This window comes from Desmodus rotundus, chromosome 8 (genome assembly GCF_022682495.2).
Source record: "Desmodus rotundus isolate HL8 chromosome 8, HLdesRot8A.1, whole genome shotgun sequence".
In the NCBI taxonomy this organism is placed as follows: Eukaryota; Metazoa; Chordata; class Mammalia; order Chiroptera; family Phyllostomidae; genus Desmodus; species Desmodus rotundus.
Window position 1 is genome coordinate 31094232 of NC_071394.1, and position 17993 is coordinate 31112224.

Sequence of the window (17993 nt, forward strand, 5' to 3'; positions counted from 1 at the left end):
GCCCGGCGCCAGGTCACGTGCGTTAGTGACAACCTCTCGCAGGGTGGCCCCGGGGCTCCGGCGCCTCCGATTGGCGGATCCAGCGCTGGCCCGGCCCCGGGGCGGGGCCAGCGGCGGGCGGAGCGGCCGATCAGCTGTTCCGAGCGCTGCACAACAACAAAAGGAGCGAGTGGGGCCGGCGGCGGCCAGCGGCGCAGCTACAGGAGGGCCGGCCCGGCCCAGCGCCCGCAGTCCCGGGACCCGCAGCTACCTCAGCAGCCCCACGCCGAGCCCGCCGGTCCCCGCGGAGCGACGCGCTGTATCTTCGTCGCCGTCCGCGCTGCAGGTCAGGCCCACGTAAGTGCGGGCGGGGCGGGGGCCGCGTCCGCTCGTCCCGACGCCCCGGCGGCGCTGCCCGGACCCGCGCGCCGCGCCCTCCGGCCGCGAGCTCTCCGGGCTCCCGCTTCCTCCTGGCGCCTCCCCCGGCCGCCCACCCTTTCGGCGGGCCTCCCAACCCCGGGTGCGGGCAGAGGCGGCCTGGCGGACCGGGGCCGGGCCGAGCCCCGGCGCGGGGCGGCGGTTAAGTGTTTGGTTTCTGCCTCCTCCCCCGAACGTGCCTGTTTTCTCGGCCGCGGCCGGACCTCCTCCTCCTCACTCCCCTCCGCTCCTGCTCCTGCACCGGGCGGTCGGCCTGGGACCGCGCGCCCGCGGGCTCCTGGCCTCCGCCCTGGGACTCGTTCCTCCCGGCCCGCGCCCCGCGCCCCCTCCACCAGACACCTGGCCCTGGGTCGCGCTCGGTGGCACCGTGGGCTCTGCGGCTCCCGGAACCCGGTGACCGCAGTTACGCGCTGGATCTGACACCTCACTCTTTGAGGTCGCACCTGTGGAGCACTCACTTTACTTGCCCATAATTAAAAAATCCTTATCATTTTACGAGTAATCCACGCTGAGGGCCTACGATACGCCATATAGCATAATGCTTGCTTTACCGTATTATTTTGTGAATAGGAAACCCGAGGTCCAGAGAAATCGAGTCATTTACACAAGGCCACACAGCCAATTAAAAGGACATGGTGTTTTCTCTTTCAAAGACGGAGATGAATTTTAAGTGACAGTTCCTGTTCTTACTGTATTTCCCAATTATGTCTGCTTATTATCGTCTATGTTAATTCCAAATTGAGTAGATTAAGGAAGAGCCCCTTTGCATCTGTAACTTCCAAGGACTTGGGCATACACTACTAAAAGTGAAAGTTTTCTGAATACAAAGTAGTTCTAGGGAAAGGGGGAGGGGAGTTACCCGTGGGAGTCACTGAACAGAAGTTATGAGGTGCTCCAAGATCCTGACATCACTTGCCTGGTAATTGAAATACATTTTTCATTGCAGATGTGAAAAGCACTTGGGAGGCTTTTGGTTTTAAATCGCAGACACTGTTAATTCTGAACTGGCAGCGTAATTTTCAAAGGCCCCTGCCTGGAACCAGGGTCTTACGAATTTCTATGACCAAGGTCTCTTGTTTGTTTCATCCTATCTTTTGTTCTTTTCTGTGAGTGCTCTCTTATGTTTGTTTCTCTTGGGAATGGTCCACTCTCAAAATTCAAAGTTACCAGGCTATGAATTACCACCTATTTCTGTCTTTGTCCACTGTCAGTCAGCTTCAGGGCTGACACCCGTGGGTCCCTGGGAGAGTGACCCTTTTGCAGCTAGTTGAAAAAAGGTCAAAGTGGAACAGGCAAAGACTACTTTCTTGCTTGGTTTTTCTACAGTTTAAATAGATTTTAAATTACTCAAATCAGCATGTTTTTTTTTTCCCTAAACAAGTGAAGGGGGCAGGGTATAAAGCGATAATTTTGAGACTGCTTTTCAATCATGATGTGGTTTGTTGAGCCACCTGGTATTTCGAAACTGTCAAGAAGCCACAAGTGTACATGAAGTTAGATCATCAAAGTTGTGGGATTTTTATTTTTTAATGTTGTTTTTGGAGCCGCCTACTGGCAGCTAACAACAACTGAAACAGCGCTGTTCTCTGAAGTTCATAGAGCCACAGTTGAGGCTGGAAGGAGCCTGAGAGATCATGTGCAGGGAAAAGCAATGTACTTGGAACCAGACAGACTGAGGCTGTAATGCCAGCTCCACCCCTGAGCAGCTCTGTCACTTTTGAGCAAGTTACTTAATATCTGAGCCTCAGTTTCCTTACTAGTACAATGGGACAAATAAGTACATCAGGTCCATGTCTCATAAAATAAGCATTCAGTGAACTGTAGCTCTAATTATTATGTAAACATTTTGCAGGTAAAAACACTCAGACCCAAAGATGCTAAATTACTTGCTCATAGTCAATCAACAATTACCTCGGAATGAACTTGTGGTTAATATTTACCTGCTATGTGCCAGGTGCTATTAAGTGACACACACTTAATATTCCCCACTGCCATCCCCATTTTAAGGGTAAGAAAACTGAGGCACCAAAAAGTCACTAAATATCTTAAGTTCACACAAGATGCAAGTAGCAAAGCCAAGATTTCAAACACAGCAGGCTAATTCCAGAGCTGTACTCCCTCTAGGTTGGTGCTGTCTTAAAAATGAGAAGCTAACAAGCTCTTCCAGACCAGCAACTCCTTTTCTAAGTTCTTGAACTATGTAGAATGCTCTTCCCCATAAGTATCAACTCAGCCACCTTTCTCTGCTCACAGCATTTCTACTCATGTAATATATAATATGCAAAGCATTGATGATGAAATGTAAAGTAACAAGGCAGGATACAAAATCGTGCGATTACTAGACTACAACTAATGATTAAAAAGACTGTCGTAGAAAAAGCTAGAGGAAAATGTGCAATGTACTAACAGTGGTTGCAACAAGACATGAAATAATACCTATTTTCTAAACTTTTTGTAATGTGATTTCATTCATTTTATAATGAAAAAGACATTTTTAAAGCGAGGTATTTTGAGCCAGGATTACAGGCACAAAGCTGCCTTCTTGAAATGCTGGGGTGCAGACACTTGGTTTCTTTTCTCTGCTGGGGGTGAGACTGCTCGACTGAGGTTTAAGGCTGAAAGTTTGCAGATGCCCCAAAGAAAGGCAGCACTCTCACACCTAGGCTTCTCTGCCTCTACCTCTATACTAAATTCAGAGCTGTGTTTGTAAATTTGTCCTCTTAGGAATTTTCATTTTAGTTTTATCATTGCCCTCCAGTTGTATCAAACAGTCAGTGACATGCAGGGAGGAGTGAAGTCTCTTCTGCCTTGCCCTTTAGCTCCACATAGAACCAGCCCGGTGGAGAGCCTCCGTTCCTTGGCAGGAGCCAAGGTCAAGAGTAGCAGTGACTGGGTTGGGACAGTCGCTGGGTCATTGGCAGGATAGGCAGGACTCCACTCAGTGGGAACACTGAGCAGGTGTGTTACATAAATACCAACAGTGACTTGGAAAGATGATGATGAGCTCTTCTCTAGACTGGCTGGGCTCCTGAACACCACACCCAAGGCTGGTTGCCCTTTCAGGAGGCATGGGACATCTGGAGACAGCCTCTGACTGCAGGAAACCAGAAGATTGACTTGTGCTGCCACGTGGAAAGCCCCACTGGAGACACCTTTCCTGTGGCATAGTTGCGCCTGTTCCAGGATAAGCTGGCTGTCCTCACATGGGTTTGGAGCTGTAGCCAGAGGGGGCCGTCTGCCGTTGGAAACCCACAGCTGCCCAGCCACAGTGGTCCCAGCAATGTTCTCTGCCTTGTAGCTGCCACTGATCTGGCATGGACCCCATGTGGCATCACAGTTGGGGAACAAGATGCTCTTTTAGGAGGAGCAAGGGTCTCCCTGTGGGGTGTGTTCTCTTGCTCCCCTACCCCCCCACTGCCAGCTTCCTATCTGGTACAGAGCCTGCATCCAACCCAGTACTCTAGGGAACTGGGATTAGTCTCTCAACTGGTTCCAGCAGACACAGAAATATACTTGGGGCCAATATCTGCCTCCACAATTTAAGAGAAATGGGGAAAATATTTTGAAAATATTTTCTTTCCCTTCTAGCTTATATATTCAAAACCTTTATATCAAACCCTGTGATAGTTCTTCTCTTGGGATGTATGTCATACCACAGTCGGTTAAGCAAATCACATAGCCCACCTCTCTTCTAACTTCTCTTACGTGAAACAGAGCTGAATTTGAATTCTTATACTAGAATTCCTCCAGCCTTCATGATCTGGCCGTGTTGCAGGAAGACTGGTTATGCAAGTGACACTTCCTGTTTACCCACCTTCAATATTTAATGGCTGAGGGTGATGGATTGTGACCACAAAAGTATTCAGATGTCATTGATATGAAGACACATTCATAGTACTACACAGTTGTAGTAGCACAGCAAACAGCTGCCATAATCCAATTTGCACGTAAAGAATTGAACCAGGAATCTAATCAGCTACAGATTCTAACTACATTTACAGCTGAAGATGGCTGTTTTGAAAGTGAAATGTCAAAAGTCTGAAATTACATCATCAGGTCAGATAATCTTTCCCTCTTCCTCCTTCTGGAGGACAGATTGGGATATGATGATGGAGTTCATGACTTGGGATTAGCATTTCTGCATAACCAGGACTTGCAACACCCAGATTGTTCCTGATTCTTTAAAACAAAAAGTCTGAAGTTATGGGTTAAAGCCTTATTCTCATCAGAAAAAGAAGTGTTGTTTAGTGAGGTGCTTTTCATCCTCCCTGGATGGTCTCATCCACTATTATGGTTTCTGTTACCTGCTTTGTGTTGACAACTCCCAAGTCTGTGCCCCGAGCTGAGACTGTGCCCTTGAACTCCACAGCCCTATATTCAGCCACCTACTAGACATCTCCAGCTGCATGACTTGCAGATTTCCCAAATTCAGCCTCTCTAAAATGCCCAAACCACCTCTGCAGTACTCTTGTTCCATTACATGGTCTCACCATCCTCACAGTTGGCCAAGCCAGAAGACTGGGTCATCCTTGACTGTTTCCTCCCATTAACTTCTGCCCTAGCCTGCCCTCACAACTGTTCATGTGAGTCTGGAGCCACACGGCAGGTGCCTCATTCCCAATTTCAGGTTTCCACAGTGTTGCTTCTGTCCCTTCATTGTTCATCTTCCCATCCACTCAAGATTAAAGTCATTTATCTTCCCTGACCTCCCCCTGCAGAGGTCTGAGGGACACCCAGTAGTTCTTCCAGGGCACATAGCACATGGGTTGTTAACTTGCCACAGGAGGGCTTTATTTACTGCCTTTTCCCTGCACTTAGCGCTGCACCTGATGCGTAAGAGGTGCTCGATAAATATTTGTAGAATGATAGTTGACAGTGACTGAGAACTTTGTGCCAAATGCCTTGCCAAGTTGGTTGCCTGCCTTCTCTCATTTTACAAGTATAGGGTCAGGGAGACCATCTAGGAGGTGACTGGCAGAATCTGGAGAGACACCAGGAAGGTTGGTTTCAACTAGGATGAGAGTGGTAGAGGGAAGTAGGTGGATTCAAACCACACATGTAGCTAGAGTCAGGAGGACTTGCTGATAGTTTGGAGGAGGGGTGGCGTAGGACGGAGGGAGCATGGTAGGGCTTAGAAGAAGCCAAGGGTATCTGCTAGGTTTGGGGCCTGAATAAACTGCTGGGTGCTGCTGCTGCTCCTTACTGAGAAGGGATAAAGGACAGTACATAAGTTTGTGGGGGGAAAATTAAGTTCTCTTTGATATGTGTTAGGCTTGATATGCCCATCGGGTAACCAGGAAGACATGAATACATAAATCTGGAACTCTGGAATAAGATCAGACAAGGATAGTTCCTCATTTAGAAATCAACAGAAATCCATGAGGTGGACCTACTGCCAGCTCGAATAGTGTAACTTTGAAAGTCGCAGAGGGCAGAAGCAGCAGGGCCAGCACTGAACCCAGGCACACTGACCACTACTTGCCACTACACGGTGAATGGCTGGTTCCAGTTCTAGTTGCTGTCCTTAGTTTTCTACAGTGTACATTTTCCCATGCCAGCTGTAAGAATTGTTTTGAAGGTCCAAGTATGCTGTCCTTACAGATTTGAAAAGTAATTAGGTATGCGTGTAGTCACATATAAGAGGTACAGAGCACAAGAGAAAATGGGCCAGAGAAGGATAAATGCCTGGCATAGGGTGGTCACTGGGTACTATTACCGCGTTCAGTTGGCAGCTTCTGGCAGTTGACTGCTATATAGAATGACTGTTAATATCTAGTATTTGTTCCTGTACTTAACAAAAAGCAATACTGCAGTCTGAAATTATTTAAATTTATAAACTTTATTCAAATGTATCCCTTAATATAAAAGTACAGATGTGAAAGAGAACCAACTCTTTCCTCCTTTTCTTTTGCAGTTCTCCAATAATGTTGTTACTCACAATGCTTTATCTTTTTAAAGTTATGAATTCTAGAATGAATTATAATTTTATTTAAAAGAAATAGTTCCTCCTCTCTCTTGTGTGGCTCTGTGGATTGAGTGTTGGCCTGCCAAATGAAAGGTTGCTGGTTCTATTCCCAGTTGGGGACATGCAGGAGGCAACCAGTCGATGTTTCTATCCCTCTCTTCCTCCCTCTGTCCCCTCTCTCTAAATAAATAAGTAAAATCTTTAAAAAAACTACTTCCTAATTTATATGGCTTGTCACGCTTTGGTGTTAATAGTTGAACAGCTGATGCTGCACGAAGTGCTGAGGCAACTAAAGTGAATGGTATGGCCCCTGCCCTCAAGGAGCTCTTCTGTACCGGGGTAGGTCTGAGTGGAGGGGCCATGGATATTCTCCAGGCCAGGGGGACGTCTGAACTGAGTTGTGAAAGTAAATTCTGCAGTCACTGATCCCACATTCAGTTTTTTTACATTTTATTTTTCAAATACATTTGACACTCAATATTATAATACACGTTTCAGGTGTACAGTGTAGTGGTTAGATAGTCATACTTTACAAAGTGGTCCTCCAGGTATTTCAAGTAGTACCCATCTGGTACCATACAGCTATTACAGTATTGTTGACTGTATTCCCTATGCTGTTCTTTATATCTCCGTGACTAGTTTGTAACTGCCAATTTGTACTTCTTCATCCCTTCACCTTTGTTAGCCAGTCCTCCAGTCCCCCTCCCCTCTGGCAACCATCAGCCTGTTCTCTGTATCTGTGCCAACACCTTTCTTTTTATTTCACATTTTAAGATATGTACAAGTTGTTTCAGTAGTCATTTATGCTTTGTAAATACCAGATATTGCAGTTCTTACCTTTGGCTCCTGCAGAAAAGGAAGAGCTGTGCCAGAAGGCTAAGGCCTGTGCTTTCTCTAAGGGTGTGCATGTATGTGTGTGCGCACTTTCAGAACCACACACACATATTATGTAAAGACATGCTGGTTTGAAATAACCTGATTTTTCTGTTCTATTTTAGGGATAATGACTGTTCTTCTCGCCCAAGTTGAATAAGCACCTTGTGCACTTTCCTCTCCTGTCAGTGCCGTCAGGCTGACTGAAGACAGGGGTTTCGAATCTCAGCTATAAAAACATCCAGCCAAAGTCTCAGTCTTGCCTTAAAAATGTTCCAGAGATTGAATAAAATGTTTGTAGGTGAAAGCAACACTCCTTCCAACCAAGAACCAGAATTTAGTGAGAAAGAAGATGACGAATGGATTCTTGTTGATTTCATAGGTAAGGTATCCTCCGCCATTAATCATCACAGCAAAAGTGCAAACACTCGCATCTCAGTTTTTGCATAAGTAAATCAGTAACTTCAAAGGTTTTTCAGCCTTAAAAGTAAATAAACAAGAATTTGTATTAAAAAATTGCAGGAAACATCCTGTGCCAGGTGATCAGCTCATGAAATTGACTGACACCTGCCAGTTTGCAACTCTTGCACCCTGATCAAATCACTTTAATAGAAAACCCTCAGGCTAGACAAGCAGTAACATATGGCTTGTTATACGTTTACTCAGTAGAACAGAAACAGTCTGAAAACCTTCTCACAAAGCCAGAGTAATGCATCCCATACAGTGATACATCATACATGTACACACAGTGCTCAGAAATTATTTTATACTCATGGGTGAATATAAATGGTTTTTTTCTGATCTAAATGAAGGAATGTGGGCATCAGCTAATAGCAGTGTCTCTCTCATCTTTAAGACACTTGCACTGGTTTGTCAGCAGCAGAAGATGAGGAAGAAGACATCATTGAAGACTCACCTACCAAGCATCCTTCAGTCTTCTCCTGTTTACCTGCGTCTCTTGAGTGCTTGGCTGATACAAGTGATTCCTGCTTCCTCCAGTTTGAATCCTGTCCGATGGAGGAGAGCTGGTTTATCACTCCTCCCCCGTGTTTCACTGCGGGTGGATTAACCACTATCAAGGTGGAAACCAGTCCTATGGAAAACCTTCTCATTGAACATCCCAGCATGTCTGTCTACGCCGTGCATAACTCCTGCCCTGCTCTCAGTGAGACCAGCTGCGGGACTGATGAGCTTCATAACGCAGGTAGTCCAAGGTACGTCAAAAGTATTTGACTCTTTCCATAGGCATTCTGCTTACCATGCGGTTTATTTATTTCTCCTACCACTCAAAGCTTAGTTTTTAGAAGATGAAAAAGTAATTTTGTAAGAGATTTATGAACGTATACGCATAGTGCACAACAAGGCAGTTGATGGTATTAAAAAAACTTGTTCATTTTAGATTTTCAAAAAGTTCCATATTCTCTTAACCTATTTTTTCATTGTCTTCAAAACCCTTATTAACATTTCACCATTTTTATTCTCTCTGCATATGCATATATGTACGTATATATCCATACATAGACGTTGTCATTTTACAGAACCTTTAAAAGTTAGCTTACATACTGAGTGATTTTCAGCAGTAAACACTTAAGGGAAGAGGATGATTTTGTAGGAATCAGATGACATTCAAATATAAGATACTGTGAAAAAGAAAAATTATAATATGTTCTAGTTATATAATGGAGAGCTTATCCATTTATAATATGCTGCTAACGAATGAGAAGAAAAGACTGGCATTTATGTTATGTAGCTTAGAATATAACTGGTACTGTAAGACTGGATTATTTGAGGGTATCAAATTCAACAAGAATATTATGTCTTAAAACATAACTCTTACTTTCTTCCAAGTAGTTCTAGCTAAGTTACATCAAATGGCTCTTAACCTTGAAAACCTGAGAAATCTTAGCATGAAGTAAAATGGCAGCTTTACCAAAACATTTTGCTCAGAGAGTTTTCTGCCTCACAGAGGAAAGATTTCATACCCAAACAGCGTTTTGTTGATACATGGGGGTCCCAAGTGGTCTGAAAGGCTCTTTCAGTGCCAGGCTGGTGGAGGGCCTGGACAGGTTCAAGGAGAGGCCTGGTCAGTGAAGTCTGGTGTGTTCCAAGGCAAACTTAAGAGACATTGTGTGGCCTTTGTCCAGGGAACATATTCAGGATTGCGTCCTCCCACTAAAATAAGCCCATGGCAGCATTAATTGTCTCAAAGTCTGACTAGGCCATGATGTGCACTAGAGGAAGGTTCCCTGTGGTGTTGAAGTGTGGGGGTGCTGGCACTGCCATAATTCTCTTCATGCCTGTCCAGGGTACAGGTGACTGCTTCCTTGGAGCAGTTCAGATATTCCTGTAGTTAGCGCTGTCATCCAAAGGGCCTCTCTGTTGATTGTCCAGGCTCTGACTCTACAAACTAGACCATTGTATATATCTTCCATTTCCTGTTTGCCAAGTATAAACAAAGCCCAGGAAGCTCCTTAATTTAACTTTACCAGAGTTTACTGCACTGTCAAGTCTCAACATTGTAGCTTATCTTGACTGAAGATAGACATATGCTTGTGTCAAATTGAAAAACAGTTTGCTTAAATAGTTACCTAGGCTTTCTACTAGGTAAGATCTTTGATGGGAAATGTTACTTTAGCTGGCACTTTATTCAGCCCTGTAAGCTTATCAAGAGGTCAGGGAGGCGTTCCAACAAAAGTTTACAAGTTTTTGGAGGTAATATTGATTTAATTGCTTTATATTTGACTCAAATTAATTTCTTCAGTTCTTAAAAATTCTTCCTGAATTTTTTTTTATTGTTGTTCAAGTACAATTGTCTCCATTTTCCCTCCACCACTGTCCCCTGCCCCACCCACCCCCACTATCATCTTCCCCTTCTTTCCTCTGTTATCCCCTTCCCACCTCCCTTCTGGTTACTGTCAGTTTGTTCTTTATTTCAATGTCTCTGGTTATATTTTGCTTATTTTGTTGATTAGGCTCCACTTATGTATGAGATCGTATGGCATTTGTATTTCATGCCAGGCTTATTTTCATAGCATAATACTCTCCAGTTCCATCCATGCTGTTGTGAAGGGTAGGAGCTCCTTCTTTCTTTCTGCTGCATAGTATTCCATTGTGTAAATGTACCATAGTTTTTTGATCCACTCATTTACTGATGGGCACTTAGGTTGCTTCCAGCACTTGGCTATTATAAATTGTGCTGCTATGAACATTGGGTGCATAGGTTCTTTTGGATTGGTGTTTCAGGATTCTTAGGGTATGATCCCAGCAGTGGAATTGCTGGGTCAAAGGGCAGTTCCATTTTTAGTTTTCTGAGGAAATTCCATACTGCTTTCCACAGTGGTTGTATCAGTCTGCATTCCCACCAACAGTGCACTAGGGTTCCCTTTTCTCCACATCCTCACCAACACTTGTTTATGATGGCCATTCTGACTGTTGTGAATTGGCATCTCATAGTGGTAAATTCTTCCCTGTTTCTGATCTCACCTCTGAGGAATTCCATTCAAGAGTTTAGCATGATTAATAGTCACTCTACACTTACTGGCATTTGTATATATATTTTTCAGTATTTAAAGTGTGTGTTTGTGTGTGTGTGTATATATGTGTATATATATTCAGCTTTGTAAATAACATTAACGAAATAGTACATATGCATTGCAGGAAATTAGAAAATACAAATATGCAGAAATTTAAAATGACATTTTTATTACCCAGCCGTGAATACTATTGAGACCATAGGGCATATCCTTCCAGATTGTTTTCCTGTATGGACCACACACGTGTGCGCGCACGCACACACACACCATTTTTAACCTAAATGGGGTCAAGTTGCATACACTATTTTATAATCTGCTTCCTAGGCAATGATCTCCACCTTTCTTTTTTTAGTAAAATTTCACTTCATCTACACACACCATGCTCCGATTTCCTCATTGGAGCCCAGAATATTTCATCTGGTTTGTACACAGCAGTGTCCAGTTCAGGACCTTGCACTGCATCTGGTTCTGTGTTTGCAGTTTTGATGCAGTGAGAATGTCATTTCTTAATATCTTGTTGGTTTTTGTATCTTGTTATGTTTTGATATAACAATAGGGAAGTTACATAGGTACTTTTCCATATGTAATGGATCAGAACAACACATTCAATGTTATATAAATTCTTTCTGGACAGAAGAATGTACTGCAAATTATTATAATAACCAAAATCTTATTTACTATCCTTATTTTTGGACTTGAAATTTTTATAAGTAAGGCCCACTAAATCAAGTAGAAATTAGGTGCTACCAAAATTAGGAGAATAGCTATGTAGTAAATAAATATCTGTATTTTCTGAGCAGGAAATAAATCATGTTTTTCAAAAGTTAGATCATTTCCATCCTATCCATCCTTAGAGGTATTGCCACAGGGCACATAAAAGTAAGGTGCTTTATAATTACAGGTGAACTTCAGAGTGTGTGTTTTATTGTGTTTCAACTTTTATAAACACCATAATCTTAATAATATATGTGTAATTTAATGACCCATAGTAAACCAGTTAAAGTTGACCACCTCCTAACAGTAAAATTAAATAGCATCTTAAATCTTACTAGTGATTTAATAGTTCACCACTGGCATCTGTAGGGCCAGGGAAAGCTGCTTGTGAGACTCGCTGGCACAGAGTAAGTACATTCCCTCTGAGACTGTGTTATCAGTCTGAGCAGGAAGTTAAGGACTCAAGGTGCCCACCTTTTAAAAACTAGGTTTTATTTTTAACTTCTATTTATTAGTTTCTTAATGCAACCTGCTTTGATTCTACTATTTTTTAAAAAGTAATGTATTAGAAAAGAAGAGTGTTTTCCTCCAGTGATCATAGACAGAAAACATAACTGCCCTTCCTGTATAAAATAACCCTTAAAAATCTTAAAATTCCTCATGTCTTGTGTTACTCTAGTTTAGATATATCCTACCTGATCAGCTTTTACTGTAGAAAATACAGTACAACATATGGCTTGTAGCCAGGGGCCTTCATGGCATTGCTGTGCACACACCACTCCAAAATGTGCCCTGTCCTGACATAAATGATAAGCAGGTAGCCACTTACCAGAACGTGTTGAGTAGATTTTCCTTCTATAAAGTTTTATTAAGTACAGTTGTAAACCTTGTTTCCCAGGACACTTCGCGGACAGACAGCAAGTGTCTTAAAGGTGCTGATGCCGCAGCGCACCACTACTCACCTCGCTTCATAGCCACGGTCCTTCGGAGTAAGGCCTGTGTTTGAATCCCGGTTGAGTCAGTTAATAATTGTGACCCAAACACATCTTTGAGCCTTAGGTTTCTGATCAGTAAAACTTGGGAATTAAAATATTTTCCTATTAAGATCATGGCGAGAATTAAAATACATAATATTTGCAAAATAGTTGGCAAATGCAGAAAGCATATATGTTTGCTTTGTAATTGAAATTTACTCAAAGTATAAAGCGTTTTTTTTATTTTTTAAAAAATGGTCTACTTAATTAACCACCTGTTGCTTATATGGCATGTTTCTATTAAAAGTTGGCTGCTTCTTTCTACCATTATCAGTCAGAATGGTCACAAAATACAAACTTGTCTGTCAGCCATGAGACACTGAGCTCTCATTCAGCCATAAGTTAGTGTGGCCAATTGAATTGCTAAGTAACTTTGCAATTTTCATTAAACACATACTCTATTTAACACACCCCCATTTTCTTCTGTTGCAGAGTGGAAGCTCAAAATGAAGTGGGGCAGCACATTCACTGCTATGTTGCAGCTGTTGCTGCTCACACAGCTTTTCTGGAACAACCCAAGAGCTTTCGCCCTTCCCAGTGGATAAAAGAACACAGTGAAAAACAGTCTCTTAACAGAAATAGCCTTCGTCGCCAAAATCTTACCAGGGATTGCCACTCTCGGCAAGTCAAGCACAATAGCTGGGCTGTCCATCAGCCCTGCCCACGTCAGTACAATTACTAAGAATTTCAAGTTTGGTTGGTGTGTTTCTCTTGGTTTGTACATGTGTGTGGATGTGTGTTTGGATGATGAGGATGCTGTCTCTCTACAGCCAGTTGATGACCAATCACATAGTTTTATCAGTGTGTTTAGACACTATCTTGAAAACCAGATTTACATGCTGTGTATCACATAATGCCTTGCTCTTAGCAGTTACTTTTTTGTACATTTTTTCAGAGTATTTTTGGAAACATATCAATACAGTTATAGTGTTTGGTGTTTGGGGATGTCTTTAAATCTCTTAAGGTGTACATAAGTTAGTATTTTAAAGACATTTCTTCTCAAGTATGAGAATAGGCGTCTTTCAGCTTCACTTTATTTTGTATTACTTAATCAATCTTTTGAGTAAGCAAAAATTTATTCTCAGGGTCAGCCACATACTTTATTGACCAGTACTTGATAATCTTTTCTGTATATAACAAATACATTTTTACACACTAACATGAGCATTAACAGGTTATAGTTGCCATAGTTATCATGGAATTATGGCTTCTCTTTTGAAAGAAAACTTGATATACTTTTGTGTGTATGGGTCCCCCTCCCCACCAGATTAGCCATGGAGTTCATTTTGGAATTCAGGTACATTAAGTGTTAGTGAACAGTACATTCACTGATTCTGGCGTGACTGTGTGACATGGTACAGACATTACAGGTATCGTGGGACAAAGGACTTGTCTCATGTGCAGAGGGATTCAATTAGACCTGTGAAATTGTATTTGGGAAAATGTATGTCCATAACTAACCTAATTAGTCCACTATTTAAGTTGTTTGAATTCTTTCCTGCCAGCTCTGCTCACTCACCACCTCACATCATCTGTAAATTCAGAAGAACTTGTCCAGGCACTTGAGTGACTTTGTATTTATATCTGTCCCAGGGAAAAGCGATAGGCTTTGTATTTCTGATACAGTTTTTAATCCTCTGCCACAGAGCCTGTCCTGCCAAGTGGCAAGCAAGCAAATTCCGGGTGATCGCCTTTCATGGCAACTAAATGAAGAGGGACAGGTGGGCTTTCCTTGAGTTTTCATCTTTTGTTTTAAGTCAGGCTTCAGGCAGAATCTTTAACCACTTTGGCCTCTGTCTCCTCCACCAACAGGGGAACAGTAGTAGTTACCTTGCTTATAGCTGTTGTGAGGACTGTGTCCTGATTTGAAGTGGGGCTCTCCAGAACTGTACCTGTGTGAGATTCCAGGGGCCTCTCTACTGAATCCGGGGATGGGGGTGAGGCCTGTGGCAATTTTTCTGCCCCAACTGTTCTTCAGCGTGTTGGTGCTAACGAGGTCAGGGTGCAGGGTTCAGTGCCCACAGAGGCCAGGTCACTCAACACAGAGAAGATCTACTTCTTACCTCTAGTCAGTCACTTTATTTTTTAGCAGTTGTGATGGGTTTTGCTGAGCCATCCACACTCTGAAATCTTCTGAAATTAAGTACATTTACAATCCAAAGCACATTCTGCTGACAGAGCAGTAGTATCACCCTCATAATCAACTAGCTTATTTTTCCATCTTCTTTGCCACCCTCATTAAATAAGTACATGTCTCTACAATGTTTCAAGGGAAAAAGCAGCATGTAGTTACATAAAGTAGTATATTTCTCAGTAACTCTGTAGCAGCTTGATGCGGGCAAGCATGGGATACTTTTTATTTTTAAGTGAAGAGCTGTGCTCTTTTCTGACTAGACTGGAATGTTTAGAGTCAGAAAAAGTCAAATAGTGTAGTTACATGGTGGTGTTAGGTAGTTCTGGCGTTGGTGAAGTGCCAGGAATGTCTCTTTAGAACAAGAGTCTAGATCCCCCTTCTCTCCTTATCCCCTTTCCATTTCAACCACCCCTTTATTTATTTGTTTTCTATTAGGGGCCAAGTCTGTAAAGTTTTGTCAAACTGAGGTAGAAGTTTGTTACTATTTGTGTTTACTTGGGTTGGGAGATAAGGTAGAGTTTTCATGAAGGTGTGTATGTTTTACATCATGTTTGTTATAGGGCCATATATTGGTAACTTGAAAATAGACCAGCTAAATGTTTTCTTGATGTAAGCCTCTGAATACATGGCATGCAAGTTGTTAGTACCTCATGAGCTACAGAAGTTCAGCCAGGAGAATTTGTTTGGCAGCATGAACATATTTCTATATAAAACTACAATGGTCTTTTTTTTACTTTTTTTTTCTTTTTCAGATTTCCTGATACTTTAAATACATTTGCATCTCCACCGGTTATTGCCTTTTTGTTTCCCTTATCTAGGCCTAGTTTTTTATGCCTTGTTCCTGGAAGACAAGTAATTTCAGTCTTTGGGATGTTTTTTCAGGGTAAAGGCTACAACACTGTCTGTGATACTATATTGTGGTTTCTGAAATTGGCACATGTAAGAAATGAAGAAAGTAGTTACATAATTCAGTTGAAGTTCTTGGTGATTAGATGTTCGTTAGGCATCTACTGTGTGCAAGACACAAGACCACTAATATATTACACAGAACGATATTAACATGTTAAGTATTCTTTGATACATGGCCAAAATACAATTTATTATAAATTATTATTTTTGCTGTTGTAAATATTAGTGGTTTACAATGTGCTTTAGTGCACATTCCTTCAGAATTCAAGCCGTGAGAAATAAGACCCCTTTGAAGTCAGTGCTGTTTCTAAACTGATAATCCAGAATGTTACTTGGAAAAAGTCTGGAATGCGTGGTGCACAGACGCAGGTCTCATGAATAAGTTTCTTAGTTTTTATAATGCACCATGTTTCTCAAAGTTTGTGTTTTTGTTAATAAAACATTTTGTAATGTATATTCTATGTTTACTCTTCCTCAAGTAATTGAATTGTGTACTGCACTGTAAGTTGAAGATTAACCATCCATTATTTATCTTTTGTGGCAATGCATTTTCATGCTTAGTTGGGTGGGGAATTGTTTACAGAACGTGCGAAGTGATTGGATTTTTAACTTCCTATTCCAGGGAGCTTTTTTTTTACATTAATTTTCTGTTCATTTTTCCAGTTCCCAGGCAGACTGTTCCTTTTTACATGTCTTCTCTGTTGTATCAGTATCTTGATCCTAGTAAGACAGTTTACCTAAAACTTGAGAGGGACGTTCAGCATTGCCCATTGGTTTTACTTTTCAAATCTGTGTAGCACACTGGTGGGTAATCTTTATGTCTTTGTTGAATCTGTGTTTGCTATTTCTCTTCCTCCTCAAGGAAATATATTGTCTTTATGTCTTCTTAAGAGAAAAGAGCAAAGAAGAGTATCTTTCTTATCCTCATTTTCTTTGAGTTAGAAACAAAAAATGAAGGACTCCAACTAGAAGATATATGTTTAAACTTAAATAGATTAATGGAGAAAGTTTAAGAGTTTCCAAGTATTAGTTTTTGTTTTTAGAATCAGTTTAGAGACTGCTCCTTGTATTGGAGATACTAGTATATGTTACCTTAAAATTATAAGGCCCATACACAGATTAAATTCTCTTAAAAGTAGGGCTACTGTCATGGATGGTTTAACTGCCATCACTCATATTGATGCATTATAAATGGCATCCTTATCTACTTCTTTTAATGCTTAAAATTTTATGTAAAATGCTTTAGTTAGAAAACCAACTTAATGCAATGGTGTCAGCCTTGCCATGTAGCAGTTTCACTTGAAATTTGACACCAGTGTTGGTGGTTTGCATGGAGAAAGAGTGCTGGAAGAATACAGATAAAGATACCTTTTTCTACTTGCAACAGTATCCTATATGTGGGAGAAGTTACTATTCAAAGGAAGGCAGCTTAAGTGGATCATGTTTTGTATATCATTGAGAATTTCCCTTACAACACTTTTTAAAACTTGTATAATTGTTAAATGCCCAGTTTTGCCCTGTATTTGCCTTAAGTGTTAGTATTTGTTTTCTAGATGGGCTTCTGTTTTCTAGATGGACTTCTGAAAACCAAACCAGTACTTGGGGAGGTTACATGTGTATGTTTCCTGGCTTGGTGTGTGTGAGTGGTTTTGCTTGCTTTTTGGTTGCATTTTCCTCCAGAGGTTTGGAACTTTAATCAATAATTGTGTGTGTTATTCAAAGAAAAAAAGTGGCTTTGTTTTTTTTCTCAAGTAAAATTGTGAACACATTTGCTTTTCAAGGGCAGAGCATCAGTTGTAGAGACTGAAGAGTATTGTAGATTGTACTATGTGCCTTCTTGATGTGTTTCTGGACACAAACTTTTTTTTTTTAACAACTTGAAAACTACAAAGGGACATTTGGTTAGGTTCTATACTGTACATCAATCTATGCATAAATGGCAGCTTGTTTTTCTTGAGCCACTGTCTAAATTTTTTCTGTTTTTATAGAAATTTTTATACTGATTAGTTCATAGCTGGTCAGTTTTATACACAGACTAAACAATACAGCACTTTGCCAAAAATAAGTGTAGCATTGCTTAAAAATTGTGTATTAACACCAGTTCTTTGTAATTGGGTTCAGTGGTGCATTTAGCACCATCTGGAGTTACGGTTTTTAATCTGTCAGTAAATAAAATGTCCTTTAACTTCACATTTGTCAGCTTCTTTTATTTCTTTCTTTATGGTCAGTAGTCTTAAAACTAGGTACATCTTAAAATATTTGCTGTTTAGTTTTACTTGTCCAAAAGATGTGTTTAATAATACACTTTAAATGCTTTTTTTAAAAAAACTTGGGTAAAATTTACAATAGCCACTTAAGTGAAGATGAATTTGAGGGTAACTGCAAGCCAGTACTTTTTCCCTCCAACCAATCTG

At 41.4% G+C, this 17993-nt stretch overlaps 1 protein-coding gene and 1 non-coding gene across 3 annotated transcripts; both read left to right on the forward strand.

The window, feature by feature from the left end:
- The first annotated feature begins 140 nt into the window (after positions 1 to 140).
- Positions 141 to 17769, forward strand: TP53INP1 (tumor protein p53 inducible nuclear protein 1). Of its 2 annotated transcripts, XM_053930199.2 has the most exons (5): positions 141 to 336; positions 7381 to 7637; positions 8112 to 8469; positions 12969 to 13201; positions 15423 to 17769. In XM_053930199.2, the coding sequence occupies exons 2-5, from the start codon at positions 7526 to 7528 to the stop codon at positions 15437 to 15439; spliced, it is 720 nt and encodes a 239-aa protein (XP_053786174.1). In that variant the 5' UTR covers positions 141 to 336; positions 7381 to 7525; the 3' UTR covers positions 15440 to 17769. The 2 variants fall into 2 exon arrangements, with proteins under 2 accessions (XP_053786174.1, XP_053786173.1); XM_053930198.1 differs by having other exon boundaries at positions 141 to 325; positions 12969 to 17769.
- LOC112315804 (U8 small nucleolar RNA) lies at positions 4467 to 4595 on the forward strand. The gene has a single exon (XR_002975944.2). It is a non-coding gene; the product is annotated as a U8 small nucleolar RNA (small nucleolar RNA).
- Positions 17770 to 17993: the final 224 nt, after the last annotated feature.

Excerpts from the sequence above, each read along its gene's own strand:
- TP53INP1 (XM_053930199.2), top strand. The coding sequence starts at position 7,526 with ATGTTCCAGAGATTGAATAAAATGTTTGTAGGTGAAAGCAACACTCCT. Across the intron at positions 7,638-8,111 it reads GATTCTTGTTGATTTCATAG|ACACTTGCACTGGTTTGTCA; the intron begins GTAAGGTATCCT and ends CTCATCTTTAAG. Across the intron at positions 8,470-12,968 it reads CATAACGCAGGTAGTCCAAG|AGTGGAAGCTCAAAATGAAG; the intron begins GTACGTCAAAAG and ends CTTCTGTTGCAG.